The 17836-nt window shown below is 43.5% G+C and overlaps 3 protein-coding genes and 1 non-coding gene across 5 annotated transcripts in view; 1 reads left to right on the top strand and 3 right to left on the bottom strand.

Annotated features, from left to right (window-relative positions):
* The window catches only part of LOC142886954 (immunoglobulin superfamily member 6), a 102238-nt gene that overhangs the window by 77963 nt on the left and 6439 nt on the right, over positions 1-17836 (bottom strand). The window lies entirely within an intron of this gene.
* sdr42e2 (short chain dehydrogenase/reductase family 42E, member 2) lies at positions 187-9300 on the top strand. Of its 2 annotated transcripts, none has more exons than XM_076024239.1 (12): positions 187-647; positions 1620-2074; positions 3127-3222; positions 3307-3364; positions 4261-4379; positions 4483-4558; positions 5422-5504; positions 5929-6066; positions 6218-6283; positions 6582-6645; positions 6737-6810; positions 8919-9087. In XM_076024239.1, exons 2-12 carry the CDS (start codon positions 1625-1627, stop codon positions 8949-8951), a joined length of 1257 nt encoding a protein of 418 aa, XP_075880354.1. In that variant the 5' UTR covers positions 187-647; positions 1620-1624; the 3' UTR covers positions 8952-9087. The 2 variants fall into 2 exon arrangements, with proteins under 2 accessions (XP_075880354.1, XP_075880353.1); XM_076024238.1 differs by having other exon boundaries at positions 189-647; positions 8914-9300.
* Positions 9705-9786, bottom strand: trnal-uag (transfer RNA leucine (anticodon UAG)). The gene has a single exon. It is a non-coding gene; the product is annotated as a tRNA-Leu (tRNA).
* cdr2a (cerebellar degeneration-related protein 2a) lies at positions 11436-17724 on the bottom strand. Its single transcript, XM_076024240.1, has 7 exons — positions 17435-17724; positions 15943-16055; positions 14733-14881; positions 14462-14638; positions 13520-13828; positions 13011-13290; positions 11436-12904 (listed from the first exon to the last, which is right to left on the bottom strand). The coding sequence occupies exons 1-7, from the start codon at positions 17511-17513 to the stop codon at positions 12620-12622; spliced, it is 1392 nt and encodes a 463-aa protein (XP_075880355.1). The 5' UTR covers positions 17514-17724; the 3' UTR covers positions 11436-12619.

Below are 17836 nucleotides of genomic sequence, written 5' to 3'. Positions count from 1 at the left end.
TGATGTACGATTGCCTGGGACTTTTTTTTTTCGCACGTTCTCCCTGTGTCTGCGTGGCTTCTCTCCGGCTTCCTTCCGCAGTCCAAAAACATGCACGCGAGAATGCAGTCCGCTCATGTGAGGTGAATTGGGAACTCTGAATTGTCCGGAGGTGTGAGAGTGGGTGTGAATGGTTGTTTGTCTATGTGGCCCTGCGACAAACTGGCCACTTGTCCAGAGTGTCATCCTCCCTTTGCCCTATGACAACTGGGAGAGGCTCCAGCAGACCCCCGTGACCCTGAGCTCAGGAAGAAGCTGGTACTGAAAATGGACGGATGGTATGATAGATTATCACGCAAGGAGGCGAAAGAGTGCAAGACATTTGCTTGTGTGGTACCGAGCAAATGGCACTTTTAAAGGAAAGAAAGAAAGAAAGAAAGAAAGAAAGAAATCGTAGTTTGGGTTGTGCGCTTTTTCTTTGCACTTTACGGTACGCAAGCATTCAGGTGAGCTCCGTGAAAGAGAGAGAGAGGGAGGGAGAGAGAGAGAGAGAGGCGGCGGCACATCTGGAGGCAGAGCTCCGAGTCGCAGGTGGAGGCACCGGTTTCATTCAGGAGCCAAACTGGACCCCGCACGGATGTCGAAGGTCCTCAGCAGCAACACCTGAGGTGAGTCAAACTACTCCGTCAAACTTCCATTTAGAATTGAACTTGTACCACGTGACTTTGGAATATTGGATGCGCGTTGCTTTTGTTCGCATGAGAGGGGAGTTTGTTTTTGTTTTGTTTTTTAATTGTCTCTCTCTCCCTTCTTCACCGAGACATTTTTTTATTACAGACTCGTCATGTGAAACTTGTTCGCCGACATTGTCTGGCAGATTTTTGTCGCTGATCGCTGATATGTTGTGCGTCATGCGACGGCACCAAGCCTCCGTGGAATGCTTATCGTGTAGCAGATGGAGTCCTATAACGCACCGTTAAACGGCGGCGACCACTCAGCGGACCGCATTGTCGACCAGTCACGCAGAAAATGCAGTGCGTAACTTGGGGGCGGAGGTCAGCAAGTAAAAATTCAGCTCTACACAAAATGTTTTATTGAGCAACACTTACGAGTGTACAACCTAAATGTTACTAAATACACACAAATATGTCAAATCCCAAGTAGTATTATTATTTATTTATTTTTGTATTTTGACCTGGGAGGCTGAATGCAACTAAATGGTGAGTATTTTGGAAAGAGGAGGTAGTGTGGTTTTTTTTTAATTCTATTTATTATTATTTCTTTTTTTATTTTTAAACCATGAATGAGGATTGAGCCACCTATCCATCACATTGAGTTTTAGCAAGTTTCATAGCTCATCTATTTGGTCAAACTCTGACCCATGGGTGTTTTTTTTACTTGTTTCAAGAAAATTTCAAGAGGTTTGAAAAGCAATCGGCCTCATTTAGGGATGACGATGTGAGAGCAGCCGCTCTGAACCGTGGTTAGTTCAGAATAGACAAATGTTCAGTTTTGTTTTTTTTTTCATTATCATTATTTGAAAATATCATGCAGTTTCTGATTAGGCTTCGCTATTTATATAGAAAACATTCTCATTAAAAAAATCACATCAACATGGTCCGAACCTCCCGACTGCTCAGGGTCTATGGAGCTGTGCGGTCCCAACATGAGCGAGAGTGGAGGCTCTCTGGTCCAGGTGAAGCAGCTACTGGCCCACGGCGCCCCCCTCCGTCGCCTGCAGGCCAACGGACACCACGTGCAGGCCCAGCTCGGCCACCAGCCGTGGGTCAACCACACGGAGCCTACTGCGGCCTCCAGCCCCGTCGCCGCCGCCCCTGCCGTGCACCGCCGCGGCCGCCGCGTGAATGGAGCGGTGGCGTCCGACTCCGGCGGCCAGGAGTGTCCGGCTCCCAGGCTGGCCCAGGAAGCTGCTCCGGTTCCGGGTCTCACCGAGGTGAAGGTGCTGGTCACTGGAGGAGGAGGCTACTTGGGCTCCAGGCTGGGCCGAGAGCTGGCTGCTCAGGGGATGTCGGTGGTCCTCGTGGATGTTAACAAGGCTCCCTGCGACATTCCGGAGGGAGCCGTCTATCATCAGGTAGGAGTCGGAGAGAGAAGGGAGGAGGGCCAGAACCTGTTAGGTTCCGATAATATCAAGCAGCTGTGTTAAAAAAAAAAAAATGCCCGTTCAACCTTTTTTTTTAACCAAGGCACATTTTTAAATTGAAAAAATCCCTCTTCCTGCCTGCTTAAATGCACACAAAACTGATATCCTGGGAGGAATTGAGGAAAATAGGCTCACATTCCTTTTAAACACAGTCACTCCACAATGGAATGTTTTTTGTTTTTTTCTGACCAATAAATTGAAATTGAAAAATTTCATTTTTTTCACGACACACCTGACATTATCAGACAGAACACTAGCGTGCCGAGGCCCAGTGGTTGAAAAATATTGATCCGACCCATAACTTCACGCAAAATGAAACAACTTTCAATTCAACACTCCTCCCCAAAGATAGAACAGCATAAGGAGGATTGGACCAATAAGATGAGGGCAGAATGAACATCTTGGCCTTCAGGCTGTTTGGTATCAGCGCCCTTTGTGACATCACACGTTGCTGAGTGTCTGTTTCAACTTGCACTTTGGAATAGTGAAGCAAGTAAAACGAGTACAGGATGTTTTTTTTTTCTCATCTGTGTGGAGTTGACTGACGAGCTAAAGAAACTTCCATAGGAATCATTTTTAGAAAATTCTAAGCATCTGAACTGTCAAGTCCGGTTCGCAACATGACATCCGGCGTTATTGCTTTTTGAGCTGTTATGGGGACAGACTTGAAAATCAAGTCTGGTTCTGTCGTCACGCTTGAGCCGGTGTCATCAGCTGGCCCATCCCTCTGTGCGACGGAGGCTGGAAACAGACTCAGGTGAGTGATCCGGCCAGCTGCCGACTGGGCCACACGGGGCGGAGACGTGTTTCAGGTTTCGGCTGCAGGCCTCATGGCATGCTCAGCTTAATTACAAGTGTCCTCTCATGGGAAGAGTTGTTGATCCACACCCCAGTGAACGCACAACGCACCCAACCCCTGGACCAAATACTGACAGAATCATAACAAACAAACAAGTTTTTGATTTCTTTTCCTTTTCTCGCAGAGCGACATCCGAGAATATTCCTCTCTCTCCAAATTATGCGACGGAGTCGACTGCATATTCCACACTGCGTCTTACGGCATGTCGGGACCGGAACAGGTGACTTCCTCTCAGTTAGCGTTCGAAAGCGTCAACCACCGTGTGGTCTAAGTATTAGCCCTCTGTCTCCCCTCTGTGTGCCAGCTGAGGAAAGAGCAGGTGGAGTCGGTCAACGTCGAAGGAACTCGTAATGTGATAAAAGGTAATTCATCAATCAATGGATCAAATTATATTTGTATATATTTCACCCAAGTTGTCAAGTGTCAGAATGTGGCCTTTCCTGTACACAAATGGGAATGCCTGAAGACACAACTTTAAGGTCTCATACACTAGCAGTCAAAAGTTTGAATGCACCCAAAAAAATGTAATGATCTTTTCTTTCATTCTCATGACTACTGACATTGCAGTATCTCACTGAAGGCATCAAAACTACATATGAACACACATGGAATTTTGTAGCAAAAAATAACAATGTAAAATCACTCTTTAAAATGCAAAAAGCAAATGTTCTTCAAAATAGCCATCTTTCATAAAAAGCATTTTTAGAGTTATACATGTATCTTGCTCATATATTTGATGTCTTCAGTATCTGTCTGCAGTGTAGAAAGTTGTAAAGATAAAAAAAACAAAAAACACATTGCATGAGAAGGTGTGTCCCAAACTCTCAACGAACTCCCAAGACATTAGAAGAATTAGAAATCCACCCTAGGCTTCATTTACAAGCTCCACCTCTCAGAAACTGCGTGTGCCAAAACACAGTCTTGGAAAAACATCCCTGTGTGATGTCACAAATGACACTGATACCTCCCAGGTTAAAGACAACACCCCCAGTCAGGTGTCTGGAGAGAGGCGTCTTTTTTTTTTTTTTTTTTTTTTTTTTTACATCAGTTTTGGCAGGAAGCTAAAGGAGAAGTGTGTGTTTTCTGGAGGTCCAAAGAGATCTTTGCATAATTCATTGCGATGCATTGAGATTGAAGTGGTATAACTGGATTGATTATGGGAGCTTAAACACTTACAAAAAGAGGATGCTTGCTTGCTAATCTTGCTAACAAGGATGAATGGCGATGTGAAATCTTTAACCGGATGCGATCCTTTCAGTGTGCAAAGAATGGAACATCCCCAGGCTGGTGTACACCAGCACCGTCAACGTGGTGTTCACTGGGAAACCCATTGTGGATTGTGACGAGGACTCCGTTCCGTACGTGCCTCCGGCAGTCGTGAGTGCAACTTCCTGCCTCGTATTGCCCAAACTACAACGTATGAACCAAGGGCCGCAAGGGAGGCCAATAAAATAAAACGGGACCTCTCGTTCCGTTCCAGCACATCGACCATTACTCCAGAACCAAAGCCATCGCAGAGCAGATGGTCGTCTCGGCCAACGGCTGCCCCTTAAAAGGTGTGGAAATGATTACAAACCCAGATTTGGGAAACAGTGTGGGATGATGATGATGAAGATGATGATGAAGATGTTGTAGACATGACTCTCTTAATTATGTCCTTCCAAAATGGGTTTCGAGTTGCTCTACGTGCTTTCCGTTAACAGGTGGGAAGCCTCCTTCAGCGTAACCGTACACCTTCTCACTGCACATCACACTGTATACGTTCAATCAGGCTTAGAGCCGGGAGCTGCCGCCTTGACATACCGCAGGGTTACGTCTGTGAGCCGGGAGAGCTGCTGTCTGTTTTCAATGGAGGCCTAGAAAAGTGAAATGTTTTTTAAAGCAGCACGACCAGATGCATTTCTGCTCTACTTCTCTATGGCACATTAGTCAAAACTTTCTCCAGCTGTAGTAGTGATGTCTACGAAAGACAATTAGGGCCACAAGAAGAGATTTTTTTTTTTTTTTTACATTTTCATTTAGAGTTCTAGGTTGAAATCCGTGAAAAAAGACAAAATTTTGTGAATAAAGTCGAAATCTCGTGGATAAAGTCGACATTTAAAAAATATGAAATTTTGTGAATAAAGTAGAAATTTTGTGAATAAACTCGACGCAAATAAAGTGGAAATTGGCCAGTAGACTGGATAGATGGTGGATTAACCCAGTTACCCACAATTAAAAGTAAACTGCCGAAAAACAGTTGAATCCCGCAGGTGTATCGACTTTAATCTCGAAATTTTAAAACTTTATTCTCAAAATGAAAACTTGCAAAAAAAAAAAAAAAAGATCTATCTTAATTTTTTTCTGCTCTTGTGGCCGTGTGAGACTGATTAATTTTATGTATTCAGTACAGATTTTTTTTCTCTCTCGCTCATTTAAGATGGAGATTTTCTTCGGACTTGTGTCCTGCGGCCGAGCGGCATCTTCGGGCCCGATGAGAGGAGACACCTCCACAGGGTTATGGTGAGACCGTGACGCATGCAGAAGCGCCAACGTATCTAGATAAGGATTCCTCTTGTTTTAGTTTGGAGAACTATGTCGTGTGTGAGGCCTGACTGGGTTGTGACAGTCTGAGAGCCTACATTATTAATGGAGCTCCACTGGAGTCCTGTTACCTGCAGCCAGACGGGCCGACTCTTGCTGCACGTCACAGTTTGAAGTAATGCACGAGTCCAATTGCAAAACAGCCCCTTTATTTCATAGCAATATATCAGGTAGGTGTATGGACACATAAAAAAAAATGTTCTTTTTAAAACTCACAGCACTTTGATTTCAGATACTTACTTGAAATGTTTTGGTATACCTGGACATCATAAAGTAAAACTCCCTACTGAACTTAAGAAAAAGGGGGTAAATAGGCATTTCTGTTTATCCTTCTCCATATCAGCTCAACGTGGAGCGCCGGCTGTTCACTTTCCAATTCGGAGACCCTGAGGCTCGGATGAACTGGGTCCATGTGGACAATCTGGTGACGGCGCACATGTTGGCGGCCGAAGCTCTCACAGCACGCAGGGACCGCGTCTCGGTGAGTCGTCGTCGCTCCTCTCCGAGATCAAACCAGAAAATGATTAGTTGCTTTGTTGTTTGTGTTCTGTCTATATTGCACAGCTGAATATTTAGCATCATTACATCAAGACTGTGCACACGGCCCCTCTTGTCTCTGTGTTCTTCTGCAGAGTGGGCAGGTCTATTTCATTAACGACGGGGTTTCTGTGAACGTCTTTGAGTGGCTGACGCCTTTGGTGAGTTGAACAGAAGCTCTGGTGTCTGATCATGTTTTTCCCTCCTGTGAAACGACTCCTACAGAGATGCACTATGTTAAAAATCACAACTGTGTTAAAAGCCTAATGTGGGTAGGAAAAAAAAGTTGCAAGTTTCTGATTAATGTAACGTATCAATGTCATGTTCATTCATTTTTAAATCAAACCTCTAAGATTATTGTCAATGATTACCTACTAGAAAGATGTTGTATGCTTTAAAAAAAAAAAAAAAAAAGCAACAGATTTTCTCTCTTCTTCTTCTGTTGGACGCTGTTCCCAGTTTGAAAACCTGGGTTATAGCCGGCCGCTCATTACTCTGCCCGTCACGTTCGTCTGTCTAGCAGGTAGCTCAGCTCTCTTTGCCTAAAATGTGCACTTTTACCGTAACCCACATTTTTAGCCTTTTAATTAAACTGGTGTTCTTCCATTCTGCAGCCCAACTTGTGGAATATTTACATGTGCTTCTGAGACCCGTCGTGGACGTCCCTCTCCTCTTTACCCAAAGTGAGGTAACTATGGCTGATAGGCCCTGGTGCTCCCCTAGTGACAGCGATCCCCGCTGTGGTGGAGGTTATCTGCTCTCTGACGACCAGAGTCTTGTTTAAGTCTCTCCTGACAGCGAAGACAGAATTCATTAAGGCCAATATTTTCCTATGAGTCCCCTTCACCTCCCTTCCCTCTGCTGGTATATCCTGGGCATGAATAATGGAAGACCTAAAGAGAACCTTGAAATAATTTTTTTAAAAAAAGGAAACATTTTAAACAGCTTTTTCACTTTCAAGCCTTTGAATACATCACGTGAATCTAAGGCGCTGTTCATCGTGAAGACAGACGAGGGCGTTTTTTGGGGGGATCACACCTTGAGAGGGAGAACAAGGAGTCTTTAAGGAGCTCCTGCTCGGGCCCTTAAGGTCCTCATGAATTTGTGATGAGGCAGAAACCAAAGCTGAGCCCGTTGGGCCGGCACCTGGAGCTCAGGCTGCCGGGCAGCTGCAGGCCAGGGGATCGATGATTGTCCTCTAAATAAAACATGAGCCGCTGAGGGTCGGGGCAGGAAGTTCAAGATGCAGTTTTAGGGGAAGTTGACCTCAGTTCAGTGGCCGTCACCGGGGCCAGTACGGCTCGGCTAGCCGCTCGGGGTCCAGTCTGCCGGTTCTCTGGTGAAAAAATCAAGTGACATTTCAGCTGCAGAGAAAGTTCAGAGACGACTGCAGGGATGAAGTGCCCTGGGAGATAATGATAGATTTAAGGACGTGTGTCTTCTAGGGATTAATCATTAGTTGATTGACCTTATCGATCCATTACCGATTAATTCATAAGAGGCGATTTTTTTTTTCCAGAGAACCTAAATTACACAATGAAAAATGTGTTAGGAACACATTATGTAACCCTTAAATAATGTTGAGGGTCTATTGTGACCCATTTTTACATTAGAGAACAGTAAAAACAGTAAAAACACATTAATCATCTGATTTTAGTTGACTTCTAATGGGTCACATTTCAACTTTTTTTTGGTTGAAAAAAAGTTGTTTAAAAGTGATTTGTTCTAGGTATATAATGATAATCACAATATCTACAGGTGAATTGCTCTTTCCTGCCACTACACTGTTATAACGATATTAACTACCCATGTAAAAAATGTTAAATTAATTGCAACTAATTTAATTTAATCGATCAAATTCTTAATCGACAATAAAAATCGATTAATTGTTAACAACATCCCTAATGTCTTCATCAATAACTGAACGTTGAATAAAACGTTTTGACTTTTAGAATTTAAAATGGATCGAGTGACAAATGAAAACATGTCCCCAGGTATAACTAATCAATTTAACAGAAGCCAGTGGAGAAGGTGTACGATTACATCTAAGGAGGCTTCGCACCTGTTAACGTAAAGAATGTAGAGGAACTTGAAACCCCAGTTTCTGTTTCTGCCAGGGCTGAAAAAGCAGTTTTATGTCGTCCGCCCTCATTATGATGCATTCTGTCATACCCGCTGGTGGAGGTGGAATACTTTCTATTACAGATTTATCTCCGACCAAAAGCACCAAGCTACCAAATGAAGCATCAGGTCAGACGGGACGAGCAGGATTTGTTGGCGAGTCTCACAAACGACGACAAAACACAACACCAACGTTCCTCGTGATGGAACTCGGAACGACGAGGCGTGCGCTCATTGAACTTGTTCGACGGTGCGAGATAGAGATAAAGGACCTAAACATACGGCACGATGTACAACAACTGACAGAACTCTCACTCTCACGTCCCAGAGAGTTCTGTCGCTGCACGTAGCTCACTGAGCAGTAACCCGAGGCAGCTCCTCACACTCAGCCTATCGGGATGTAAAAGCATGCAAGCCAATCGGGCAGGTAGCTTGATACTGTGACCTTTTAATTTGGCTTAAAGAGCAAAATGTTCGACATGAGTTCTATTGATTTTGATTTGTTATACAAGACAAGCTTTACCTTCATGGCATTTGAAACAGATGACTTAAAATCAAACTCAAATCATTATTCGTTTATGTGAGATTTTAGGCTGAAAATGATGTGCCTGAACTCCAGGGCTGTTCATTTCAAGATGTTTGAAGCAAGTCCTGTGTGATCCATTTGCAGGTGAGGAGCATAACTGTGAACCACACCTTCAAGATTGACAAAGCTCGCCGAGAGCTGGGTTACTGCCCCAGACCCTACAACCTGGTGGATTGTGTGGAAGAGTACCTGAGGACGAGACCGCATCGCTCCAGCAGGCTTTCTGTCGGCCTGCTGTCCCGTCCACTGGCCCTGCTGTTGATGATGGGTCTCTGCCTGCTGCTGCTGATGCTACTCTGTCGATATTAAGACGGATTATTTGAAGATTCTGAAAGGACGGCTGCTATTTCATTTTGCTTTTCTTGTATGTCAGTATATGTGTGACTGATTAAAAATGAAGGGTGCTGAAAAGTGCTAAATCTGGAAACTGCTCCAGATGTCTTACCAAGTTAAATTAAATATGGTTGTGCTTTCAGGTTTTGCTCAGACTCTCACTTGTTGTGACTTTTTTGTTGTTGTTGTTGAGAATCTGCAGTCTAATTAGCATCTAAATTATGTTTTTGTACATTTTAAGCAATAAAACCCCCTTATAACAATCACAGTTATGTCCAATTGATATCTACTTTACTAAAACATATAAAAAGCAAACAAACGCGATTTGCCCATAGAGAAACAAGGTGGACGCTTTGTGTATTGTGTAGCCCTCCACAGGATGGCACCATAATCTTGTTTAGAGATAATACCAGCGACATTACAGCGTGCGGCAACAAAACGAAAGATAACGGTAATTAGTTAAAACTGCATCACTAGCATCACGTCTGGTATGACGATGTTAAATAATAAGCTAACATGACATAGTAAAAGGAAAAGGGTATTGGCAGCGGTGGGATTCGAACCCACGCCATCGAAATGACTGGAGCCTAAATCCAGCGCCTTAGACCACTCGGCCACGCTACCTACGATCCAACTGACCAAACTATGACATATAATCAAAGGGTTTTAACCTGCATGGAGGCTTTGTTACCACCACCAGTTCACGGCACAGCGATTTAAAAGTAAAAAAAAAAAACCATACGTTTCCCCGTCCGCTTCGAGAACGGTACAGCTGCAGCCGAATAAATGTCAGAATCCGTCTGTTTGAAATGCAGTTGCACGCTTTCGCCAGTGGTGGTGTCAGCTGTGGCAAATTTAGTGCTACAAAGACTCTGACCGGACAAACCAATGGGAGGAGGAGAAGAAGAAGAAGAGACCACCGTCTTCCGTCAACACAGCAGGTGAAGGACGATCGACTTAAGCGGTGTGTGTTGTTTCGTTTGCACACAAGCACGTTCGGTTCTGTTTATAGGGTTAATCTTACATGCTACATAATTCCGTGTTAGTTGACGTAATCATTTTTGCAGGCATGGACTTTAAAAAAAAAAAAAAAAGTGACAAGAAAGGAGAAAAACGACAGGTGAAGGAGTGCAGACACTATAATAGGCAGTTAAAATGTAATAGTTCGTGTAATTGAGGTGATGTAATTTATTAACAGTTTGCATTTGTCAGATATGAGAGAGTATTGACCGGTCGGGAGTGCAGGAGGATTGCAGCACAGCGAGTCGTAATTGAAGTGGGAGAGTAAACAATGTTAGCATGGTTTGTTAATTTTTTTAAAAAATTTTTTTTTAAATAAACTAAACAGTTTTAGGAGTGAGAAATAGAAACATTTTGGTGTAAATTCCTACTCATTACTGGATGATTCCACTTTAGGATGGTTGTCAAGGCCTCAGGAGAACCCTCTGGTCAATTTCAGAAAGTTCTGATGTAGCATTTCAAAATAAAGGTCGTCCAAAAAATTGAAATTGTGTTACAATGCAATTGATTTCTGATTTTTTTCCCTGATTCTCTCTCTCTATATATGTAAAACCAATAAATTAAATGTATACTTTTATGTTTTATTTATTTAGATCTATTCACAGTAAAACATTTGCTTGAGCCAGTTGAAGCCAAGGTACATCTACGATTATGAGTCCATGACCAGACATCATCATCATCATCATCATCATTATTCCTGTCGGACTTGTATTACTTGTTTTATAGCTGTTGGTAGCTTCCGGTGCGTTACCCTCACTTGAGTGTTGCACCTCGCTGTTGACCCAGATCCTATTTGTGAAAACCTTTTCTTCCCACAATTCCCACAATTCCCAATATCATCATTTAACTTGGCATTTATTCCCCAAACTCTTTTTTCCCATCTATGTGCTATAGAATATGCATTTTCATTAAAGATCCACGTATTATTGTAAATTGTTTGCATTGAGTGTAGTTCATGTCTTGGGAGACTTCTGCTTTGGATTGAAACCTGTCCCTTTAAGCAGGCGCTGAACACAGTCCTCTTGTTTACAAGTTTTGCTGTATTTGCGCCTAGATGAAAGTCTTAGTTATGTAAAGCCCAATTATAAGCACGGATAAATGCCTTGGTAATTGTTCACAGGAGCAGAGCTCATGAGCAATGAAAGGTCCCTCTGGAATTTTGAGGAGAGAAAATTCTGCCTCTACTTTAATAAACCGCTATAGGATGCAAGTCCGATTTGTGTACACACAGGGAAAAATACTCAACAGGCTCATGAATTCTACTTTTTATTGGTAACTTGCAAGAGAAGCAGCAGCAAAAGTTTCACAGCTTCAAAATAAAATTGCTTGATGCCTTTACTCTCCAGTAAATCAACATCATGCACTGAGATTATGCTTTTTCATAAGTATTCCATTATGCAGACTGGTAAAACCACTTATTATTGGATGTTCCAGTTTTATTAAAATGTTTCAAAGTGTTAGTGTGGGGGAAAAAAAGGTTTTAAATAAGAGCAGGAAATCCAAGTTAGATGACACATTTTAGTTAATAGATAGTGGACGGCTTTGTGCTTTTTGTTTACGTTTTGAATACTTTGACTAACTTGTTTCAAACTGAATAATCCATCAACAAATAATACAATTTAAGTTTCAATCGGTGACTGTTGACAAAAGAAAATAAATATCAACTTACCAATTCTAAACCTAATAAAAAAGAAATAAATAAAACTGAAATGCGATTCATTATTGACAAAAGAAAAAGTGCAGGTTTGATTTGTGCCCTCGATGTGACACATCAGAAGCCGTAAACACACAAGTAGACACACGCACTTTGCCAGTCTCCCCTGATTTTTTCCTTAAGTGACATTCCAATGACCCCCAATTAGTTACTCAACCACCAACATACAAAAATCATCTTATGTTAGCAGTTAAGCTAATTAAGAGAAAATCCTGAGCATTTAGCATTATTACAGTTTTTCATCCTATTACAACATTCCAACGTTTCTCTTTACATAAGTCATACATAACAGCCAAATCTGTGATTTATTTCAGCACTTTTCTGTCTCAAGCTCTAAACGACTGTATGGCCGCTGAAACCAAAAAAATTCTCAGCGTAACCCGCTGTAGCTAAACATAATACTTGTGAAGACCCAGCTATTGTCAAGGGCTTCATGCCGGCAGATAATGTACGCTACCACTAATATACTCCCATACAGTAATACTTTGCCAACAGAAGGGTGACAGACACCTCAACCATCACCCAAGTTCATGTACTTGTTGAACTGGAATGTCTTCCTTGTGATGCAGTTGTTCTTTTTTGTTGTTTTTATTTCACTTCATTTAAATAAGGACGGCTTTAAAGGGACAGTGCTGACAAACAAAAAAAAAAACATACTTGTGTCAATATGACAGGAGATAAGAGGATTGCAACCAGGAGACTGCAAGTTGATAAGCGACCCGATCACTCGGCGGTTGTCTGGCACCCGCCGTCCTTGACCGGACGCCTGTTGTCGCCCAGGTCCACTTTTGTTTTCTGGATGCATGTGAAGATCTCGTTGAAGAGAGCCTTGTACTCGGGCTGCTGCCCGTCCTCCAGAGCCGCTGCGAGGTCGCACTGTGCGGCCGAGCTGGACAGGCGGCGGCGGGTTCGAACGCTCGTAAATGGGCTGTTTGACGTCTGGACGGCTTTGTGGCTGAGCTGGTCCGTGGCCTGCTGGCACCGTTGTAGCAGCTCGTCGTATTTCAGCTGGTAAACGCACAAATCCCAAAGGAACATTTTAAGTCACACTGGAAACAACACTGTTATTTTTTTTTGTTTTAAGTTTCACCTCTATATGCTGTGGACACCCTACCTGCAGTGCACTGTACTGGGCGTCCACCTCGTTAAGAAGAGACACGCCCCTCTGCTTCACTGCCTCCGCCCGTCTTATGCACAGCTGCTCGTGGCCTCGGCGAATCTCCTCCGGGTTCGTTGCCCTCAGGACGCTGTCGCTGTTACACCTTTGGCGGTTGTACTTTGTTTGCTCTTCCTGCTTCTCTACATCCTCCATCTCTTCCTGCCTGGCGCCGGACTTTTCCTCTGAGGCAAAGAAAACTGTGTCGGGCACCAGCATCTGGTCTGGTTTAATGACACTGGAAGAAGCAGAGGGGATCATGTCAGAGAGAAAGAGATCCAAGTGTTGGAAAGTGCAACAAAGCATCAGTTTAAGCCAGAAGCTAAAACACAATGGAGATATATAGAGTTGGAACCTTTACAATTAATCATAAATTAATCCGACTGGTTAGTCCACTACAATGTGGGATAAAAATAAGGATCTGAAAATGTAAACTATATCGGACCTGTACTGATACCCAGGCCTACCTGTTAGCACAGTCAGCTCGCCACCGAAGCCGCAGCTGCTCCACCTCGGCCTCCAGATCCTTCTGCCTGGCCCGGCAGCCGTCCAGCACCGCCAGCTGATCCTCCAGACCTTGGTTCTCCCTGATGGTCAGTTCGCTCTCCCGCTCTGCAGCCTCCCTGCGACTCCGCTCAATTGCTATTTGGCTCTTGAGGTTCTTGATAAGCTGCTGAAGCGCTGCATTCTCCACCTCGGGGTCCTGCCGGGCCGCTCGGTCACTGAAACAATCTCGCTGTGACCAGAGTCTGTCCACGTCCAGACTGCTCCGATGCCTGAGACAAAATGTAGAAGCATTCATGGCAACTGTTACAACATAAAAGCGTTTGGTGGCATCTTTGTTGTAAAAAAAAAAAAAAAAAGGTAATGTAAAAGAAAAAAGTTGTTGGAGATCTACAGAAGAGCATTTAATATTTTGTTTTTGTTACACTTACATATTATTGCATTTATGTAAAGTTTGACTTTGCCAATTTCTCATATGAAAGAAACTTTTTCCACTGGGAAAAGTTTTACGTTTACGCAATTCAAACATCTGCTTAAGCTACAGATGAGTTTTGTGCGTGTATACAGAATATTGTAGATCTTGTTGACTGGGTTCGGTTGGGTCACATTTTAAATCCAAATGAAGTGCTCAGGTTTTCTCTCTATGTAGGGTATTGTGACACGTCGTCGGCTGAAGCAATCCTAGCGTGTATGACTGAGTGCACTGCGGACATCAGGGTGGGATTAACCTTTGGATTATGGACCTGAGGGTGTCTAGTCAGCATCAAGGGGCTAAGACGCAGAGGACGAGACAACAGACAGGGGCTCTTAACTCCGTACTACACTGCTTTTTTTCTTTTCTCTTCCAAAAAAAACCCCAACAATGTCGTTTGAAAGGCTCTGACACACACACAAGCTCCACACACCTTTCCTGCTGCAGGTCATACAGCTCTTTAATACAGGACACACTCTGCGCGCCGAGGCTCCGTCGCTGCTCTGCCAGGTCTCTTTTGTTTCGCTCTGCCTGGGCAGACCTGAGCTCCTCCATCTGAGTTTGCAGGTCCTGCATGTAGGCCTGAAGACCTTCAGCGGTCTCTGTTAAGCTGATGGATAGACAGCTTGGTTATTTATTTTAGCTCTCTATGCTTGGTATGACTGCTTATTCAAAAAACAACAGTTGACAACTGCAAGACTCACCTCTGGATCTTCTGCTGGGCCAGGCGGTTGTCCTGCACTAGTCTGTGGTTGCTCTGCTCTAGATCCCTGGCTGCTGTGTCCAGCTGCTCGTACATTTTGGAGTGCTGGTCGTTCATTTGACGTAACAAGTCCACTTGCTTGGTCAGGTACTGGTGAGAAAAAGCCTTATTTTTGGTTTGGTTTTTTGCAACGAGTTATGCAGGATTTTAAACTGATATGAAAATGTAGAAAAACACAATTTATAAACCTGCTGATCTGCAAAAGGCAAGTGAAAAAATATTGTTGATGTTAATGGGGACAAGTTTGTATTTTATCCATATCTGCCTGACTTGCTTACTTCAAACAACTTTGTTTATTTTTTTCTCTGCTCCAAACCAACCAGGGTATTTGAATTTAATTAAAGCATTAATTCAAACGAACCCTGTGCTGATAGGATTGCACATTTGTCTTTTGCAGCCGCACAGCTTTATATCTCACATTAGTGCAGAAGGTGAACTCAGCGGCGCACGCTGCATGCGGATGAGGTGTCAGCGAGATATATGGGGATTACCGTATCGCCTCATAAATCCTCAAACCAACAACGCGCTCAACGTTGCAAACAAATTAAGGCTCTCGTTCTTGTTATACTCCTCCACTGGAATAAGACCTGATTGTGCTTTTCTCACCACAGATTTACAATGGCGACTAAAATAAAACTATTCAATAATTAGCTTTTCACTTGCTCTTAACCTCGTTTGCAGATTAAAAGCAAAAATAACACTCGTCCGCACTTGTTTTAACTAGACCCGAATAAGTGGATAGCAGCAGATAAGCAGGTAAAAGTTTTTTTTTCCTTCTACGATTAGGCAGATGAACATCCTATCAAGAAGACGCGCCGTGCCAAAGGCTTACTGGGTCAGACAGGACGGGATTAGCTTTTACTCCATCTGCTTTAAGCGGAGACGTATTTACGATGGCTGGAAGACTTCTCTCAATGAAGCACCGCCCACAGTTGTCTCGTTACTAAAAATAAATCAAGTAAAGAACTGATATGTTTCCATATCCATCTTTATATTTCTGCAAAAAAAAAAAAAACAGCTGAGGATTAAATGCCTAAACACTTATTTTCACAGGACGATGCCTATGTTCTAGTCAGACACACTCCTCAGTGAGGGTTAATTGCTGCTGGATTCTCAGCAGCACTGGTGGGCTCCTTGCAAACATTTATCACCTCGATCTCCAGCAGCTGCTCCTGGTTGGTGGAGTACATCTGCTGCAGGGCCTGCTCCAGCTCATGGTTCCTGTCCAGGAGGGTTTTTCCCAACTCTGCCGCCAAATGGAGATCTGTGCAAGTGGAGGCAAATATGTAAACAAGAGGTATGAGGCTGCTTGCATGTCCAAACACAGGCACCGGATACAAATACATGCGAGTAAAGCGACGGTGACGTCATACGGTCGCCCTCACGGTAAGTATCTGGCATAGGGAATCACACAGCAATCTATGGAATGTCATGGAATCTCCACAAGCTTCCTTCCTCTCAGTGAATAGTGGATCTTGTCCGAGAACAGCGTTCACAGGCCAAAATGGGTCGAGTGAAGCACGTTTTGCATGAGTCTGTCCAAATATAAAATCAACATGATAGATGTGCTTTGTTCATTATTTCACAGAATTGTCCAGGTTTGTTTCTGTAACGTGTTTTCCGGCACTGGAGAAACTTTCTGAGTACTGTATTCACAGCCTGTCACAGTTCACAGCCCAGACAATTACAATGCAAGGAAACCCAAACACACAGTAAGTGACGTGCGCAACCTGTGATTTCAAAGTTAAACATGCGACCAAATAACAGCCTCGAGCCCCACCTTTAAGTCCTCGCCAGTCCGCTGTAGGGATGAGGCTGTTGCACAAACATCACGGGTGAAGTGATGCCACATCGCTACCAAGATTTATGAAGACGACAGAGCTTTTTTCTTGTTCTAGTTTTATTCAGATCCACTGTGGAATGCCACAGGAAGTCTTTCCTGCTGCTTGCCGTCCGCCTGCACAGCGGACCGCCTCTGCTTCACCAGGACTGTGGAGCCTTTTTCTTCGAACAACCACAGCACAGTCTCTCTTTTCAGTGGCTCATCGACCAAATTGAAATGATATGGTGGTAGCTGATTCATCTGCTCATTGTCACTTTCATTTTAAACCATCAAATTCAGTATCCTGTCAGTAAAGTAGTGACAAAAACACAGCAGTATTTTTCCAACATCTTTCAAAGCTGTGTGTAAAATGTTACAACTTTACAAAAATCAGGGTTTCGTTATTTTTGAAAGATCACGGGAGCAGATTTGAAAAACCTTCTCACAAACGCCATAACCCATGACCTGGTATAACACAACAACACTGTACCTGGAAGTATCCGAGAGCGGATTTATTTCTCAGCATTGTGTTTGGACCTGGTGATAGCCTCAGGGAAACACTTGTGCCCCATGACTACTGAGAATGTGACACGAGCAGATCACCGGCTTAAAACCATTTCATTTGTTTGGGGCTTTAATGTATCATGGGAGGTTTGTCAAGAAAAACAAAGACAAATGACAACATTACAACACTTTCTGGTGTTCATCTATCTATCTAAATAATTTAAACCTAAATAAGTTTTTTAAAGAAGCATCTGAGTGTTACTGATGTGTCACCCCATGCTGCAGTCAGAGTTAAGGGCGCGACCAAGAGTTCTTACCGTGTTCGAGGTCCTGCACACTGCACCAAGGTTCTCCATTCTTTTCAAAGTCCTCCTCCAAAATGATGTCAGTCAACATTTTGCAGCGCGGGCTTCACCTGTCACAGGAGCTGACAAACAGGTGTCGGTTTGCCGAGCACGGGCAGCCAAGAGCGCTCCGTCGTCTACCAACTACAGACGTCCCTCCATCCTCCGGGAGTTGAGCCTCTGCCTGTCTGTCACTGTGTGAGCCGCTAAGTCTGTTGTGTACAGCAACGTGGCATTGTCGCGCATGCACACTAACATCCGGTAGGTGGCAGATGTTGCGTGAACTGCAAATCAGACGCACACAAAAAATGTTTTAATTTTTTTTGAACAACTTGATATCATATTTCGCGTTAGCCTAAATGGAATGTATTGTCT

Source organism: Nelusetta ayraudi, unplaced genomic scaffold (genome assembly GCF_046127955.1).
Source record: "Nelusetta ayraudi isolate G7.1 ecotype Tasmania unplaced genomic scaffold, CSIRO-AGI_Nayr_v1 ptg000016l, whole genome shotgun sequence".
Lineage (NCBI taxonomy): Eukaryota > Metazoa > Chordata > Actinopteri > Tetraodontiformes > Monacanthidae > Nelusetta > Nelusetta ayraudi.
The sequence above is the reverse complement of the archived record's forward strand: the minus strand, read 5'-3'. Positions and strand labels throughout refer to the sequence as shown.